Source organism: Ailuropoda melanoleuca, chromosome 15 (assembly GCF_002007445.2).
Source record: "Ailuropoda melanoleuca isolate Jingjing chromosome 15, ASM200744v2, whole genome shotgun sequence".
Taxonomy (NCBI): domain Eukaryota; kingdom Metazoa; phylum Chordata; class Mammalia; order Carnivora; family Ursidae; genus Ailuropoda; species Ailuropoda melanoleuca.
In genome coordinates, this window is record NC_048232.1 from 65578465 (window position 1) to 65597921 (window position 19457).

The 19457-nt window shown below is 35.0% G+C and overlaps 1 protein-coding gene across 10 annotated transcripts in view; it reads left to right on the top strand.

Annotated features, from left to right (window-relative positions):
• Window positions 1–19457, top strand: part of VEZT (vezatin, adherens junctions transmembrane protein) — a 73427-nt gene that overhangs the window by 37535 nt on the left and 16435 nt on the right. For 5 of the 10 annotated variants that reach the window (XM_034644282.1, XM_034644283.1, XM_034644280.1 and 2 more), the window contains 6 exons: window positions 238–413; window positions 2177–2452; window positions 5222–5371; window positions 9405–9552; window positions 13984–14315; window positions 16790–16983. In XM_034644282.1, the coding sequence (XP_034500173.1) occupies window positions 238–413; window positions 2177–2452; window positions 5222–5371; window positions 9405–9552; window positions 13984–14315; window positions 16790–16983 (1276 nt within the window). The remainder of the gene's footprint in view (window positions 1–237; window positions 414–2176; window positions 2453–5221; window positions 5372–9404; window positions 9553–13983; window positions 14316–16789; window positions 16984–19457) is intronic. The other 5 variants (XM_034644281.1, XM_002919240.4, XM_034644286.1 and 2 more) reach the window with 2 other exon arrangements.

The window sequence follows — 19457 nt, forward strand, 5'->3', positions numbered from 1 at the left end:
ATTTATATTTCACGTCTGGTGGCTCAATAACATCCATCTCAGTTTTTATTGTTTCACATTTATGGTGAAACTAAAACCCCATACATCATACTAAAGATAGATTGGACTGTTGTATCATCCCCTTGGAGGCCATACTGAAAATAAATACCCTAAATTTTGTTAGCACATTAGGAGCTTAGCATTTAATACAAAATTATGTATGTAATAATGCCTCTCTTCCGGTTTTTTAATGGCAAGGATATTGGATTCCGACTCGACTCACTACATACCATCCTGCAACAGGAAGTCCTGTTACAAGAGGATGTGGAGCTGATTGAGCTACTTGACCCCAGTATCCTGTCCGCAGGGCAACCTCAACAACAGGAAAATGGACACCTTCCAACACTTTGCTCCCTGGCAACCCCTAATATTTGGTACTGTCCAGAAAACATCTATCCCTTGCTTACATATATGGTATTAGCGGAGGAAATCCATCATCATATTCCCCACTGTAAAGAAATTATAAACATTCCGTACATTTTAGCATAGTCATTAATGTAATGATACCCCAGAGGTTTAAAAAAATCCGATTATTACATATTTTTAATTCAGTATAATTACTTCTGTGTTTAATAACCCAACAAGCAGGCATAACATGTGCCCCAAGAATCTCTCTTACCCATATGCCTATACACGTGTGTGTATGCAGTCCTAGCCAGTTCTTTATGTATCTTTAAAATTAATAGATTACATCATAAACACACTGTAGAAACATCAAAAAATAGGATGGAACATGGAGGTAAACCGTCAATTCTTGCTTTCTTGGCTGGGAAGCCATAGAAAATAGACTGACAATTCAATCCTAAAACTTTTCAACTACTTGAAGTATTTGGATCTAATGTGGAAGTCCTATGTTTTTAGAACGAACAGCAAAAGGATTGTATATATGAACTGTTCATGTCCTCTTCCTATTAAAGTATGAGTTTATTAAGTGAACAGAATCATTGCTTGAACTATTCAAGTTATACAGGTAGTTACATAACATTGGCCTCAGATTTCTGAATTTATCTGTCTCTCCTGTCATGTTGACAAATGCTTCATATTGTAACAGGTAGCAAAGTATGTCTTCCAAATCCTGATGCAGTAAAGCATCTTATCCTTTACAAATATAAGAATGCAAGATGCTGCTAGAGGGAACCAGGGTTTTAAGAATTTAACAGCTTTAACTCTCAAGTTTCCTTTAGGCACAGATGTGATTAAACAACCCTGAGGCTTGTAAATACTTTGACTTTGCTATTAATGCATGAAAGTATATGATGAGATTTTGCTTTGATATTACCAGTATCATCTGAAATTAAAGATTCCAAGAGAAATTAGGGCAGATAAATATTTATTAGGAAGCATTCTTACATGTGACTTTCTTTATAATTTGATTATAACTGTCTTCAAGTATTGTTTACGTCTTTTTAGATACCCTCAGACACATCTCCCTATAGTCACCTCTTTCTTATATACATTTTTATCAAAGCCTTCATTGCTTAAAAGATGTAGTTTAGTCTGTAGATTTATAATTAATCTAGAGGAAAAAAATTTCATATATATTTTTACTTAAAGCAGTGTAAAAGTATAAAGTTTGTGCATATTATGGGCTGCAGTAAGTATATGTATTCCAGATTTATGATAATGATTATTAAAATTAGATGACTCTACTGAAACAGTTACTCAAGTGTATTATTTCTACTGGAAAAATACTTATATTTTCTTGACATACTTGTTTCTTTGCAAATAATTAGTATCTGACTTTGGGAAAAGAACTCATAATATGATGATATTAAAATACATTTTAATATTAAAAATTACTAAAAATTATTTTTACTTTTAAATTTGTAAAATTGGATTTTAAACTCTTTGTTTTTAGGTTAGAAGAGTCCATATCTTTGAGGAAAAAAAAAAGTCATTTCAGAAGACACCTATTTCTTATGTCCTTTACCTAAACTTAGCTCAGATTTTAATACCTAAGCACCATTTTTTATTTGCTGGATAGTTTTAAACTATTTCATATTACTTGTTTAAATGTCATATTTTTTAAGTCACACTTTACAAAAAAGCTAGCATTTTATCTATTTTAGTAAACCTAAATTACTAACACATCTTTCTCTAGTCTGATGGTATCATTTTCTTGGTTTCTCTGTTATAGGGATGTCTCAGTGCTGTTTGCCTTTATTAGTTTGCTCATTATGCTTCCCACTTGGTGGATTGTATCTTCCTGGCTGGTATGGGGAGTGATTCTATTTATTTTTCTGATCATAAGAGCTTTGAGATTATGGAGGACAGCCAAACTACAAGTAACTCTAAAAAAATACAATGTCCATTTAGAAGATACAGCAACAAATAGCCGAGCTTTTACTAACCTTGTGAGAAAAGCTTTACGTCTCATTCAAGAAACTGAAGTCATTTCCAGAGGATTTACACTGTGAGTTCATTTTTCATTTTATTTTTTAAATAATTCTTTTCTACTATACAGATAAATTAGAATATTTATTACCTATTTTCATTTCTGTGTTGCATTTATAGACAAAAGTAGGTTTTTCTTAGGCACTTAAGTCTCAACTGTGAAAGAACAAATACATTATAAGTTGGATTTAATATGTAGTTATGATTCTGCTTATCTACTTTGAGAAACCAGAGAGCTTTGAGAATTATGATTATTTCTGTGTTACCATGTGATTATTTTATGAGATAATAGAGAGAGCCTAACATTGAACCTAGCATGCAAAGTTACCCAATAAATGTTTGTTTCCTTTACTCTTTGCCAGATGCTCTCTTTTCTCAGTTTAAATGATAGATGTATCGCACTTGAATTCATTTTGAATAATTTTGCCATGCATTAATAATATTCTTTAGGTAAATGTTAGCAGATATTATGGCACTAATACTCTCAGAATATCATGCAAATAATGATGTTTTATATTCTCATAGGAAGTTAAATATTCACCAGTCTAGTCTAGTCTTAATTAAATATTAAGCTACTGGATATATAGGATATTTATTATATTATTAAAAGGGTGGTTATATTTATTGAGCACCATTTATGTTCCAAATACTGTGCTAGGTAATTTTGTATATAACTAAAAGCATACAATTACATGTGGTAGACCAAATGTTTAGATCCAGTCCACCTGACTCTAGAGCTTTTTCTAGGCTGCCTGCCTACCTAACAAATGACAGCTGTACTGTAGCATATTTAACGATTTATTTAACTCATATAACCTTTGCAATCTGTAGGTGGCAGAAAGTAAGTATACAGTGAAGAATAAGTACTACTCTTAATTACTTGTATCTGGAAAATCATGTAAAGGGAGAGCAGAAGAACCTTGGGTAGTCAACTCGTTCTTCACTCTGCCATGCTTATTAAGAATAACTTAAACAGTCCTGACGGAAAAGCTTTATGTGGAAAATCACGAAACAGGGAAGTGGAAGAATCTCCAGTAGTCATCTCATTCTTTACTCTGTTGTGTTCTAGAACAGTGTTTAAACAATCCCGAGCCATGGGAGAGATTTTTATAACTTCTCTTTCTGCTCAATTCAACATGTAATAGTTCTCTGTTAATTTTTGTCCTTCTTATTGTAGTTAAAGTCTACTTGTTGGTAGAGCATAGCAAATATTAAGTTGTTTGAACATAGCAAATATTAAGTTGTTTGAACATCTCGATTTTAAAAGTTAAAAACACCACTAAGTAATAGCTCCTTTTCATTCTTGATTTGCACAGTATTTCATTGAGAGGTCTGACTGGTTAAGCAAAGTGGCTATGTGTCCAGTTAATGCATAGGCATGTATAGGGGATTCTGTGCTTTTTGTCATTTTCCAATTTATGTTATAGAATTGGCATGAAGAGCTAAAATGGGCCACCTAGACATGCTTGACCTCTGGATTATGACTTCTATCCATTGACATAAAAGCAGGCAAAAGAAATGTTGGCAAAAATTGTTTCACTTGTTTCCATCTAACTAGATAATGGATTGAGAAAAATTATGAGGGTTAATGAATCTTGAACCATAACTTTTTTGGAAATATTTTCATCTTTAAAACCGATTTATTAGTAAAATGAAACTCACATAATAGTGCCATATATTGAAAACGTGTCCTCTTTTGTTCACTTCAGTTTGTCCACTCTAGCAAAGAATTTAACCATTCTTTGCCTCATTTTGTTATTTAAAAATAAGCCTATCAGTCATTGTCCTCTGTCTTTTTAATAGATTTTTAATGCCTGAATATATTTTAGTTTGGTTTAGTATTTTAAGAGTTTTGAGTTAGAGGTGTTGTTTTGCAAATATGTGGTAAAGATAGTGTAAGAAATTTATAAATTCCAGTATTTTGTTTTGCTACTGGGAGAGGTTACTGGTTAGGTGAAAAAACTATTATCCAATAGCTGTATAATATGTAATTATTTTTCATTTCATTCATAAAAGCATGATATATTATACATCATTGTTGCAAATAGGTATCCCCGTTTATCTTTTGGAAAGTGCTATGAAATGTGCTTCCTCTTGAATAGTTTTGAGAGTAGCTATGCTACTACCTAGTAACCCTTCCTTTGCCTTTCTACTTGCATTCCCCTGTTGGCCACTGGTCCTGTTATCTCTCTGCGTCCCCTACTTCATTTTGAGTAGGTAAGTGCCAGTGGCAGCAGGTGGGTAAGTCATTTTACCCTACTTTTATGAATGTACAGAATGTATTTCTTCACAGTATTTGATTGTTCTGTACAAGTGACCAAAAATATGATTGATGAACATACATAAATGCATATTAAGAATGTAAAAGTATTTGTAATTAAGGCTTTCATACTTATTATAGATAGACAGGTTTTGAAAACAATGTACAGTAGTACCACTTTAGTATATTTTAGCAAGTAGAGTGTCTATATCAAAAAGTTGCAATTTCTTACATAAGTATTTGTACATTTCTACTATATTTTGACTAAAATTTATTGTTTCCCCAAATCAAAAGAAGCCTTTACTCTTTGAGATTTTAATTTTTCATTTGTCTTTTTTTTTTTTTTTGGTGGCTATATATGTATCAGGGAAATGGTTATTTATGAAACCTGAGTTGGGATATTTACAATCATTTTCTAATAAAGACCACGAAAAAGGATTTTTTTTTTCTAAGTTTAATAGAATTGTGGATTTAGGAAACAAGAACTTTAGGACACCTGTACAGTTGTATCACATTTTACTTTTCAAGTTTGCTTGACAGGGTCAGTGCTGCTTGCCCATTTAATAAAGCTGGACAGCATCCCAGTCAGCATCTCATCGGTCTTCGGAAAGCTGTTTACAGAACTGTCAGAGCCAACTTCCAAGCAGCAAGGCTAGCTACCCTCTATATGCTGAAAAAATATCCTTTTCTGTCTATATATAAGAATAAATTTGCTTCTAGAGTCACGAATATAGATAGTATAGTTGCGTCCTGTAAAAGTTAAGTGTAAACTGAGATTGCCTATTTTGAAGCTAATTTTCATCATCGCTTCTATTTTAAAACTGGAAATGCATTCTAGGGGGAATAACAATAACAGACAGGAAGAAAGTTTTTCTGTTCTCGCTAGGCTCAGTTTCAACAAGGAAAAAACTTGAAGGCCCTGCCCTCCCTTTACTGATCCAAAGAGTAATGTCAGAAGAATCTGGTTTTGCTAGGTCTGACATTTTTAAAAGTTACTGGACCTGGCAAATTTGCGTCATGACATGGAAATAAACTGGTAACAGGAAATCCTTCCCCTTTCAAAAAACAGAGGCTCTCAAGTCAGATTGGCTAAGTTTAAATTTTGGCTATATCAGTTACTGCCTAGGTGACCTTAAGCAAGTTTCTTAACTTTCTGTACCTTGCTTTATTCATTTTAAAAATGGTAACAACAATGTACTTTTCCTAACTGTGTTTTTGTTGACATCAAATGAGTTAGTGAGTCTAAAGTGCTTAGACAGTGTCTTGTGTATAATAAACACTCAGAGACTGCATGACAGTAAGTTTGTCGCTTCAGTTTACTACATCAGGAAATTAGTTCTGTTAATCAGGAAATAAAGGTGTATAGGATCTTGATTTCAGTTAAGATTCATAGATCACTTAAATTATGAGTAAATGGAGTGCAAAAATACTGGTTGTACCTTCGGTATTTTGGGTACTATAGCACTGATAAATATAATGCTCGAAGCTTACAGTGTGCTCTGTATCTTTATTTATACCTTCCAGGTAGATCTTGTCTCCATTTTAGGAGGAAAACTAAATAAACTCCCCACTTTGTGTGATTTGCTTGGTGTTACATAACTAGTAAGAGGTGAAGTTGTGTCTTGACTGTAGGACTTAAGACTTGAAATCTTTCTATATATATATATTTTTTTTTTAAACTATAACAGACTGTACTACTTCTCTGGAAATCGAAAGCATTTTAATTTTAGTCATGAACTTGTCCATTCAGTTCCCCCTCTGCCTGCTTTGTGTTACAAAGATAGAGTAAAAACTTGTATGACCTACTTTTAAAGACTTTTGAGTATATTCAATAGATAAACTGGTATTCATAAAACAATGTAAGTGCCCAGGGTGACTTCCAGTATAGCAGGACAATGTATTTGGCCGGTAGGGTCAGAAGAACGCTTTCAAGGAGTTGACCTTGAGTATAATAAGAGTCTGCACTCCAAGTAGAATGAAGCAAAGATATGGAAAGAAATAGAGATATGGTAGTGTGGCATGTGAACTTCAAGTAGTTACTCATTCAGTAAATATTTATTGAGAATCAACTCAGTGCCAAGCAATATGCCAGCCACTGGATTTATGGTGGTACACGTAATGGACATGGTCTCTGCCTCAGGGTATTTAAGGTTAGTGAGGGGTAGGGGAGTAAAAAGGGATAACCTAACAATGATTGCAAATTTATGAGTTTCCTGTGCCAGTCACTTCTGGATAATAGGAACCTAGCAGTGAACCAGAAAGACAAGATCCTTGTACTCATGGCTCTTACCTTCTAGTGGATGAGATAATGAATAAAAAGTGAACAGATGAGATTTTCACATTATCTATTATAAAGTAAAAAAAACCAGCGGAGTAGGATAGAGAGTGATTGGTGGGTTACAGCTTTTGATTGGATCATAAGGGAAGGCCTCCCTGAGGAGTTGACATTTAAAATGACATTTGAATGAGGAGAAAGATCATGTTCCATTTTGATGGACGAGTGAGTATACAGATCTTGTGGCAGGTGCCTGATTGGAGTATAGCAAGAGAGCCATCATGACTAGAGCGCAGTAAGTTGGGAGTTGGGGTATGAGATGTGATTCAGAGGTAGACAGGGACCAGGATGTATTTACCACACAAGAAACTTAAGGGAATTAAAATAAAAAAGAATCCAAAACTATTTCTTTGAAAAGACCCATTGTATAAGCCCTTACATGCCTGATCAAAGTAAAAAATAATAGAAATATACAAAATTAGTAATGGGAACAGAGCTGTAACCATAGATATGGAGGAAATTAAAATAATTATAAGGAGATAATATATACAACTTTGTGGCAGCAACTTTGAAAATGTAAAAGGAAATGGATAATTTCTCATCAAAATACAAATCTTCAAAACTGACCTAGGAAGAATTCAAAAACTTAAAGAGATTAGGTATGTAATAAAAAATATTCCATTTAAAAAAGAAAACATCTGGGGCACCTGGGTGGCACAGCGGTTAAGCGTCTGCCTTTGGCTCAGGGCGTGATCCCGGCGTTATGGGATCGAACCCCACATCAGGCTCTTCTGCTATGAGCCTCCTTCTTCCTCTCCCACTCCCCCTGCTTGTGTTCCCTCTCTCGCTGGCTGTCTCTATCTCTGTCAAAAAAAAAAAAAAAATCTTAAAAAAAAAAAAAAAAAAGAAAACATCTGGTTATATGTAAACAATGGAAAATTTGCAGCTATAGAAAAGTGATAAAGTTCTTGATGCACTACTGTGGAATGATGTCCAAATCATGTTGTTGGGGAAAAAAATGAAGTGTACAGAGCATTATTTGCACTCTGCTTCCATTTGTGCATAGCAAGGATTGTGTGTGTGTGTGTGTGTGTGTGTGAGACTATATATATGTGGGAGATATATATGAGGGAATAAATATGTGTGCTTGTGTACATATGTATACATATTCCCACATACACATTTGTATTTGGATTTGCTTTTATGCATGCATGTATACAAGAAAGTATCTTGAAAGACGCACAAGAATATCTTGAGGAATACTAATAAAAGTGCTTACTTTTGCTTTCGGCTAGGAGAATGAGGTGGCTAAGGGACAGGGGTAGGAAGTAGTTTTTACTGTAACTCTTAAATGCCTTATTAACTTTTTATACCTTATGAATTTTTAATCCTGTGAATATATTACATGTTCAAAAACTAAATGAATAAAAGAAATTTTAACTATCAGGTCCAGGTAGTTTTATAGCTTTCCAAAAAACTATTTTAGACCATAGAAAACGTTAGAAAGCCTCCCCTACATCATTGTATTTATGAAGAGTCTATAATTGCAGTACCAAAACACAAATTATAAATAGAATTAAAAACTAGACCAAACTCACAGATGGAGATACAAAATATTTAAATAGAATATTTATAGATTTACTATAGCACTATATTAAAATATTGTTCTATGTATTACCAGATAAGAGTATGTTGGAAATATAAAAATAGTTCAGTATCAAGAACTGTATGGATATAATTCTTTACAAAAACTGTTGAAGAGGGGGTGCCTGGGTGGCTCAGTCGGTTAAGCATCTGACTCTTGATTTAGGCTCAGGTCATGATCTCAGGGTTGTGAGATCAAGCCCCATCAGGCTCCATCCTGGGCGTCGAGACTTGGAGCCTACTTAAGATTCTCTTTCTCCCTCTGTCCCTCCCCCACCCCTTAAATTAAAAAACAAAACAAAAACTGTTGAAGGGGGGAAAAATCACATGGTAAATTGGTAGATGCCCATGAGGAAGGGGAAAGCAGAAACAGAACAGAAATCTGTGTGGAACTACCTAGATAGAACAGGCTTAGTGCTAATGATGTTCTGCAGTGTGCACACTGGGAGGAAGAGAGATGTCTTTACGGTAGTATCTGAGTCATGATACAATAAAGTACACAATACAGTTTCAAAAGGTACTTGTCAAAAATAACTAAGTTAGTACTTTAGCACTTGTGAAAAGTTAAACTTAATTCTTTAGATAGATATAAAGATACTTTATTCAAAAGTATCCTGTAAGGTACCTGAGGTATGATAATATAGTAGATTTCAAGATTTTTTTTTAAATAGACATTCATCACCTCCAGTCAAAGTTCAGAATAAAGATTATAAAGTTAATTTTGTATGGTTTCACTGTACCCTTTATACTCTAAATGAAAAGGCTTTGTTGATTGCCTTAACCTAATTTAACCTACCCCCTGAACTCTGAAAGTGACAATGTAACCAACTACATCTGTGTGGTGCCTTTTAAGGAGCTGGGCCTGGGACTTAGTGAAGAGCAAATTTCAGAAGAGGAAGCACATAACCTTACAGATGGCTTCAGCCTCCCTGCTTTGAAGGTAATCTGTGAAACGAAAGGGCTGAACAAAAGATAAATGCACTTGGATTGCATCTGTGCTATACAATGTAAATGGTCCACCTGTTCCCTTTTATTGTTTGCTGAATACCGTCATCATAATAGCCTTCCTGATGTTTGTGAAGCTGTCTTTAAAAGTTGAGAGCATCATAAAGATTGGATGGGGAGATCCTTATATTTTGATATCAAAAATACTTAAAATTCTTACTATAAAAATTATAGGTAAGTGAATTTACATTAATAGAAAACCAATGTGTGTGGTTCTATGACTTTGTTTTAACAAACTTGGATAAAGAACTTATAAGACCTGGGGTGCCTGGGTGGCACAGCGGTTAAGCGTCTGCCTTCGGCTCAGGGTGTGATCCCAGAGTCCTGGGATCGAGCCCCACATCAGGCTCCTCCGCTGGAAGCCTGCTTCTTCCTCTCCCACTCCCCCTGCTTGTGTTCCCTCTCTCGCTGGCTGTCTCTCTCTGTCGAATAAATAAATAAAATCTTTAAAAAAAAAAAACTTATAAGATCTACATCTTTCCTTGGAAAATCTGCATAAAAGGATATATTGAACTATATATAAGAATTAAGCTTCTACATGAAAAAAATTGCAGTGATTTTTAACAAAGGTATAATTGTCTCTACATAAAGGGCACTAAGGTATGTAAAACCTAGACAAGATATGTCAAGTGCATGGACTGACTCCACAAAAGGAGTAATAGAAATGGCCAATAAATATGATAAAACTTTCAGTCTCATTAGTAGTAAGTAGACATTTTGCCAAGGATGTTGAAAGTTGATAATATTCATTATCTATGAGCAGAGAGACCTCACACACTAGTAATAAAAGTATAAATTTGTTCACTTTAGCAGTTAATACCAATCTTCAGAAAGGTATGTACTCTTCAGTAATCTTAAGCTTAAAGATTTATCTGAGTAATCAAAATATACTCAGAGTATGTTCATAATATTCCTACAACAGTAAATATTGGAAAGAAAAGTTCAGTCATGTAAGATTGATAATGATTTTTATGGTACATTCTTTGGAATGAGTGGTAGAAAAATTGTAAGATGGAAGAAACAAAGTTACACGAACCATGTGTTTGGTGAGATTCTAGTAGTGGTTTTAGTCAACTGAGTATCTTTACATTCTTTTTCAGTATTTAGCCAACTCCACTTAGATATTTCTTAGTTTCTAGTCTTCAAAACTCCACTTGATACCGTGAAAACCAGTGCAAGTGTAGTTGACAGCTTATACACCAAGATCCATTTTGTTTTGAGACTGCATCGTCTCTACATCTTTAAATTTTTCAAATTCACATAAATGTTCTCATTCTTTGGGCGGTTTTTTTTCCTTTACTATTGAAATTTGCCTTGACTTACTCTTACCCCCTTTCTAACCCATTTCAGTAAATGGCACCAGAGAACTTACTAAGCTAGAAACCTGGATACCAGCCCTCGTATCTCTCCTTTTAATCTCTTGTATCCAGTCTGTCAGTAGATTCTTGTTTGACCTTGAAAATATTTAAACTCATCCTTCTATATCACTTCCTTCCATCTTCATTCTAGCCCTCATCATTTCTTACCTGGGCTGCTACAGTAATTTTCTTATTGGTTTCCTTAAGTTGTTCAGAATGCAGCTTAACAGAGGGTGCCTGGGTGGCTCAGTCAATTAAGTTTCTGACTTCAGCTCAGGTTATGATCTCGGGGTCTTGTGATTGAGCCCTGAGTCAGGCTCCACACTCAGCGGGGAGTCTGCTTCTGCCTCTCCCTCGACCATTCCCCCCACTCATGCTCACTCTCTCGCTCAAGTAAATCTTTTTTTAAAAAAATACAATTTTACATACAAAGTGCCTTAAAAATCATGTGCTTTGAATCGGTAATTCCACTTTTGCAAAAGATGCTAGTTTTAGCTAAATCCTTTTTGCTCACCCAAGTTGTTTTACAAGTTAGACTAACTGTATTTCTTTGACTTTTACTTTATCTTGGCGCATAAGTAATCTATAACCAGTCAGTGATTGTGTTGTGTTATTCCCAGGAGTGTCAACCTCTGCAAGAAGCTTTATCTTGAAGTCTATAGAGTTTATAAACTACTGAAAACCTCTGTAATGTTCAAAAACTGTTTTGCCACCTTCTATAGTTGCCATTGTACCCAGATAAAGAATTTAAAAATGGATTTTGTAAGTTAAATTTTAAAGAAAATTTCTCTCTCTAAAGAACAACACTAATTAAAGCTTTTTTAAAAACGTAGCAAAAGATGGTTTACAAATAAATCAGCACCTTTGTAATTTTCATTGTGTCCTATAAAGAAAATACCCTTTGGATTTAGATTTTATTGTTCACATATCTTCTCTCAGGAAAACTTAGCAAGTGTCGCACCTTTGGAAAGAAATGCTGCCTCCTCATTGTGCCCCAAAGGCGATGTATATAAAATACTGAGTATAGAGTCCTTGTCTCTCTTTTTCTTCAAATTTTTAACTAGCTTTTTCATCATTATAAAGTAGTATATTTCCTGCTTTAAAAAATAAATCCACATTTTGTGAAAATGCTTTAAATCAAAATTTCCTATTTGCCCATAAGCGATGGTTAGCCTGTCTTCCAGAGCCACTTCCCTATCCAAACAACAAATGGGAAGAAATGCATGTTTCTTAGTTTGGGTTTAACTGGAGAATATGGCAGTGATTCGATAATTAGTCTTTTTAAAAGTGGTGGTAAGCTATGCCAACTTGATTCTTTCAGTTGTGTGGCCCAAAACTCTGAAATCATCTTCGACAACACTTTCTCTCTCATAAACAATCCATCAAGAGCTTCTCTTGGTTCTACTTTCATGGTATATCCAGAGTCTCACTACTGCTCACCTCTTAACCACTGACCACTGTGGTACAAGCTACCATTTACTCCCACCAGGATTACTGTAATATCCTTCTGCCTGGAGCATAACTGAGATCATATGACTCTTCTGCTCAGAACCCTTCAGTGGCTCCCCATTTTTCTTAGAGTAAAAGCCAGTTATTTCAGGGACTTCATTGCTTACCATGCTGTCCCTTAATGTACCCAGCGACACTGACCTTGCTGTTCTTCAGATGTGCCAAGTACTATATACTCCCACTACAGGACTTTATACTTGAGCCCCCTGCTCCCTCCCTGATGATAGCCCCACGGCTCAGTTCCTTCAGATGACGCTTTCAGAGACCTTCCTGGCCACCCCATCTTTCCCCTCTTCTGCCTCTCTCTCCCTTTTCTTCCCCCATGTACACACATATAAACACGCATTTGCTATTCCCCTTCTCTGCTGTATTTTTTCCCATAGCTCATCAGCCAAAAAAACTACCTTTTACTTGTTAGAATCTTTTGCTTCCCTGCCACCTGAATATAAGTTCCATCAAGAAAGGGGTTTTTTTTCACGTGTATTCTGTTATATTATCAGCACCTAGAACAGTGCCTGGCACATCTAGGTGCTCAAGAATTTGATGAATGATCAAATAAAGGACTAGAGAAAATCATGTGGTCACAAAACTGAATGGTTAAATAAGACTTGTGAGGTAAGCTGTTTATATAAATTCAAGAATTCCTAGACAGTGTGTCTTCAGCAGTTTAGAAATTTGACCTTGCTCAGTTTAGAAAAATAAGTTAATGGTAAAAGAGGTTTATATTAAGTTACCTTAATTCATTGTTTTTATAACTTAAAGTTCACTTAAAAAAGCAATCTAAGTAATATCCATTTTCATGTTTATGAAAAATTGAAATCTGAGTTATCCAAAGTGTGCAGTTATCTTTTTATTGTCTGCTAACTCTCATTCATACTAGATTGCTTCCTTATATATTTATTTGTCAGATATTGTCGTCATGTCCTCATGTGGAACAGAATTACATCTGGAGAAATTCTTTGTTGATTCAGGGTGTATCTCTCAAGAATGGGTTTTGCAGTTTTTCATGCCAGACATTCAAATATGAATGCTCTGGACTGATTTTTATGTTATTTCTTAGCTATTTCCTACACCAAAATAGTGGTATGATTTTGAACCCTAAATTCTGGATGCATCACTGACTCATTTCTTTGGACTTCTATAGGTCCATTATTCCTACTGTCTTCTACTTGGTGTAAAATTTTTAAGTAATTCATCAAGGAATATTCACTTCTAATAGATGTATCTTGTTATCAACACTTCTTTTCTGGAATAGAACTGTTCTAAAGTATATACTGGTATTACATGCTATATTCGTATTAGAAGTTCCCACATGCCATGACTACATAATTCGATCTAACATTCTTGGCTAATCTTCAGGATTAGTTCAAGCTCAGCTATTCATTACTTAGGATAAAGTAAGAAATTTAACCAGAAGTTAAGATAAACAAATTTATAGTTTGTTTTGAATTTTGACCAATTTTTTTTTTTTAATTGATACAGTCCCTTCTTCTTTTTAGGTTTTGTTTCAACTCTGGGTGGCACAGAGTTCAGAGTTCTTCAGACGGTTAGCCCTGTTACTTTCTACAGCTAATTCACCTCCCGGGCCCTTACTTACTCCAGCACTTTTGCCTCATCATATGTTATCTGATGTGACTCAAGGTCTACCTCATGCTCATTCTGCCTGCTTGGAAGAGCTTAAGCGCAGCTATGAGTTTTATCGGTACTTTGAAACTCAGCACCAGTCAGTACCGCAGCGTTTATCCAAAACTCAACAGAAGTCGAGAGAACTGAGTAACGTTCACACAGCAGTACGCAGCTTGCAGCTCCATCTGAAAGCATTACTGAATGAGTAAGTCTAGAAGCCAAATAAAAAAATGTCCCCATGATTAGCAAGCTTCATTCTTTTGCCATTGTGGTTGTTGGCTTTTGTCCTAGCTAGAAAAAAGAAGCAAAATTGAGACATGCAGCGTGAAGAATGGTTTATAACTATGAATGTAGCAGAGAAGGAACGATTTGTAGGTACTATAATTTGGGGGCGTCATTTATAGTTTTCACTTTGTCTGATTTCAACAGAAAACCTGGAAACATAGGACAAAAGCAGGTGTTCATTCTGTTTGAGAGCTGAAATGGAGATGTTTACAAACAGTGAGCTTGTTTTAACTCTCTTTAAGTAGGGCTATTAAACTGGACCTTGCAATCTAAGAAAAATATCTGCCAGCACTGGAACAGTAAGTTATAAAGGTATTGTTATATATATTTGAAGAATAATATATTACAATTTTTTAAAATAAAGCAGATTTGGACATTTTCTGAACCAGGGGACAAACTTTTTAGCCCAAGTTAAATAGTAAAATGCAGGGCCCATAGTTTATATTTGTTTATCTTCTACTTTGCATGGTAATATTGGTACTCTGCCTTGGTCAAATGTAGCATCCAGTCGTCCAGTGACATTTTTCTGTAACAGATACTTGTAGTATAGGACTGGATCATATGAATGGTTGGGTTTATGTTGTATTGGTAATCAGGAAGGTCATGGGAATTTAATGAATTGATAAAATTGTAGTTGATGTACTTGACCCTGGATACCAGGCAGGAAGCAGAAGGGGGGAGGGGGTCAGGAATCAGTTTTGTAAGATAAAAACAAACAACAATAAAAACAGGTAAAAAGCATTTGATGTCTCAATAAAATCAAAGGGCTAGTTCACTGGAGTAAGGAAGGATATTGATGATAAGAAATTAAGGTGAGAAAATCATTTTGAGAAGATAAGTTTTTACCCATCTGTCTGAGGTATATAAGGCTGCTATAAAGGACAGGGCATGGGGGAAATTAAGAACCTGTGAGGTAGGGATGTTCCAGTGGTCTCTAGCAGCTGCTCTAAGAAAGTAGATGAATGAATGCTAACCGGACTCAGTCCTATCTCCCACAGGGAATATGGGAGATAAGGTAATCTCTACTTGAGGGGACAACAAAGGTAAAGTATATGTGAGAGAAAACATTTCAGTGGAAAGGCTATATTGGGCAAAGCCAGAATCTCTAAAGAATTACTTTTTGACAATAGAATCAGAACTACACAGAACTTAATAGAATGCATTAGAGTGAGGGAAGATGGCTCAGGGAAGAAAGAGGCTACACCGGATGGACATGAGAAAGAGGGGCTTTGTGCCTTGGCAGAGATTGTGGATTATGCATGGGAAGGATGGCTCCTGTTTAAAAATGAAATATTCTATATATGATACTATATGTCACCTTTCAAACAGAGTGTACCAGTCACAAACCATATCTGATTTGCTCTATAGCACTGCTGCACACATTTTTAGAAGTGTTATCTAAACATTTGTTGGGTGTTTCACTCCTTCTCCCTCGTCCCCTCTGCTCTTCCCAGTTGTATACACTAGAGCCTTAACCCTTTTACTGTTCTCTCTGCCTCTAGAGTGCTCACTACCAAATTAATGTTTCTGAGGCACATATTTGCTTCCTCACTTAACCAAAAATCTTCACTGGTTTCAGAGTATAGCAGCATGGACTAAAGTCTGTATAAAACATTCTGTTGAAAGGATTTGCTATAACCTGATTATAGTCTGCCTTTCTGTATTTCTTACTCCTTTCCTTCAGTCCAAACAAACTGCATAAATGCCTTTTCCCGTGTACCATTTAGAATAACCTTCCTCATCTTTTCTACATGTTCAGATTTTATCCGTCCTTCAGTGCTTCCTCAAAAGTACCTCTTCCTTAGCTGCTCCCTGTCTGTACCCATAGCTTGTAGCAACTTCCTCCTCTTCTGAATTCTTGTAACATGTTCTTTATTTTTCTGTGGTATTATAGTTTTGTGCTCAGGTTCAGCTTGTCAGCTGTCTAACTCTGGGCAAGTTTCTTCAACTCTCTGGACCTAATTCCTCATCTGTAAAATGGAAATAAAATGTTAGTTATAACTTTTTATGTTATTATATTATGTTTACATATATATGTCTAATTTCCCCGATTCACTGTTTCCTATTAAGTATGAAATGAGCTTAATTTATCTTTTCAGTTCATAAATGCCTCATCTATGTAAAAGAAATATTGTTGAATAAATAGGTGATACCCTTTATAAGCTTTTGAAAACATTGTGGTAAAATGCACATAACATTAAATTCCATTTAACCATTTTTAGGCATACGGTTCAGGGGCATTAGGTACATGAACATTGTTGTGCAACCGTCACCGCTTTCCATCTCCCAGAATTCTTTTCGTCTTATAAGCTTATTTCTTAAATAAGCCTTGTTAATTATAATTTTTCCATTTAATATTTTAGAAATCTGTTTCTGTTTTTCTTTATTACTCAGGGTAATAATTCTTGAAGATGAACTTGAAAAGCTTGTTTGTACTAAAGAAACACAAGAACTAGTATCAGAATCTTATCAAATCCTAGAACAGAAGTTAAAGTTGATTCAGCCCCATGTTCAGGCAAGCAACAATTGCTGGGAAGAGGCCATTTCTCAAGTGGACCGACTGCTCCGAAGAAACACAGATAGAAAAGGTACCAATTAGAGCTTTCCTTCATACACATTTATCAGACATGCTTACTCTCCTCCAATAAGATTTTGTTAGGTGGATTTCTTATGTCTATGAATATAAGTGACTTGACAAAACTTCTTAGTTTACTAGAAGAAAAGTGGAACTTATACATACAAATTGACACTGAATATAAAGTCTGGCTCTTATTTTGTAAACAATACATGAACATGATTTGAAAGTTCTCTGAATCCTATACCTCCTTTTTAAAAAACTTAATGAAGGGATAGATCTTAATAAGTAATATTCCATTATTAGAACTTCCAGAAACTCTTCCAGTTAGTCTAATAATGAGTTTGATAGTTAGGAGCCAGAAATTGAGTCTTGCTTTTTTAAGGTGTAAAATATGTCAGGCATTCCGAAATAGTATACCAGTGCTAGAACAGGCACCACTGTGTATTTGTTATTAAGGGTCTGAAATGTATTAAGTGCCATTATTTAATGGTGACATCGGGATGCCTTGTATTGCTGGGCAAAAGGGCAATCTTGAAATTTTCTGTAAAACTGCTTTCATGTACCCAGATTTTATATTAGTTTTTTTCATTTCACTAATTCATTGTAAATATTGGGCATATTAATTTTTAAATTTGTGCTACAATCCAATATCATGTTTATCCTTTGGACATTTATGATAATCAGATTTATATGTAGAAATTGTATTGCTGCCCAAGATGATTAATACTTTATCATCCTGTTAGTCATTGTTTTGCTTACAGCTAGATCTGTAATACTTTAATGTGTTTAAGAAGCTGAATTATGTAGTGAAAGTTAACTTTCTTCAAAGGAAATGTTAACATGCTAATTACTGATACATCACCAATAGGTTTCCTTTACATCTAAAATGTAAATGGCGAGTAATTTTTTTCTTCAAAGGGTAAATTCGCCAAGGATTTTTAATATATGCAAACATTTATGTGTGTTAAACTTTTTGATATGACTTAAGTCTAGAGCTTTTTCTTTTTTAAGGCTTTTGGGGGGGCTTCTTTTTTTCTTTTTTCAAGTTTTTAAATTCTAGTTAGTTAGCATACAGTGTGATAGTTTCTTGAGTGCATTTTCTTTAAACACTCAGAAGATGACTGGGTATTAAGAGATGCATCTCAGTTATTCCTCCCCTTAGCATACTCTGAGATGTTGAATTTTAGTCACTTCAATGTGATTGTTCGAACTGTCTCCAAAACATCGGGCAGGTGATGAGCCATGACGTTCTGCGTATGTGGCTTTTGCTTGTAAGTGATAATGATATGAATTAAGATACAAGTCATTTGCAGACTTTTCTCACTAAAATGCTAATAGTGGCCATGGCTATGTAACTTTGAATAAAATGTTTGTAGGATTTTTTTTAAAGAACTAGGTGCTTTAGTTAGCTGTTAGCTCTTTTTAGGTTATTTCAAAACTACAGAAATACCACAAGAATAGTTCAAAGTACCCTTCTTTTTTCTTTTTCTTTTTTTAAGATTTAATTTATTAATGAGAGAGAGAGAGAGCACTGAGCTGGGAGGAGAGGGAGAAGCGGGTTCCCCTCGAGCAAGGAGCCTGATACAGGGTTCTATCCCAGGACCCTGGGATCATGACCTAAGCCAAAGGCAGGTGCTTAACCAACTGAGCCACCCAGATGCCCCTCAAAGTATACCCATCTCTACTCATATTCCTCACTTGTTGACATACTACCACATTTGCCTTACCTCTCTGTGTATCTATCCATAAGTTCTTTTGGTGGTATTCTAAACCATTTGAGAGTAAGATGCAGACATGAGACCCCATTGCCCCTGAATCGTCTGTTTGCTTTTCTGAAAATGGACATTTTCCTACATACCTACAATATACCATCAAAATCAGGACATGAGCACTGATACAATATTGCTCTCTAATCCACAGATCCCATTCTAATTTCACTGATTGATGCAGCAGTAATTTTATATGCCTAGATCCAGATCACACATGGCATTTAGCTTTTATGTTCTTTATTCTACTTTAGCCTTTCTTGTCTTTCATGATAAGCATTTATTTAAAAAAAATGCCCTGAGGTTATGTTTTTTCCACTATTAAGCATATATGTTCCATATGCCCCACTAATATCATTTTGGGTATTTATTCAAGAGATATAAAATGTAATGTTCACTTGAAAACCTATAAACAAATGTTTATAGTGACTTTATTCATAATCACTAAAAACTAGAAGCAGTCCAAGTGTCCTTCAGCTGATGAGTAAACAGTTATATCCATCCACGTGGAATACTACTCAGCAATAAAAAAGAAACTACTGATACATCATTAAGATGGAGGAATCTCTAATGCATTGTGTTAATCAAAAGAAGCCAGACTCAAATCACTACATAGTCTATGATTCCATTTAAATGACATTCTTAAAACAGTGTAATTTAATAGGAACAGCAGACATACCAAGGGTTCTAGGAGTTGGATGTGGAGGGAAGAATAGGT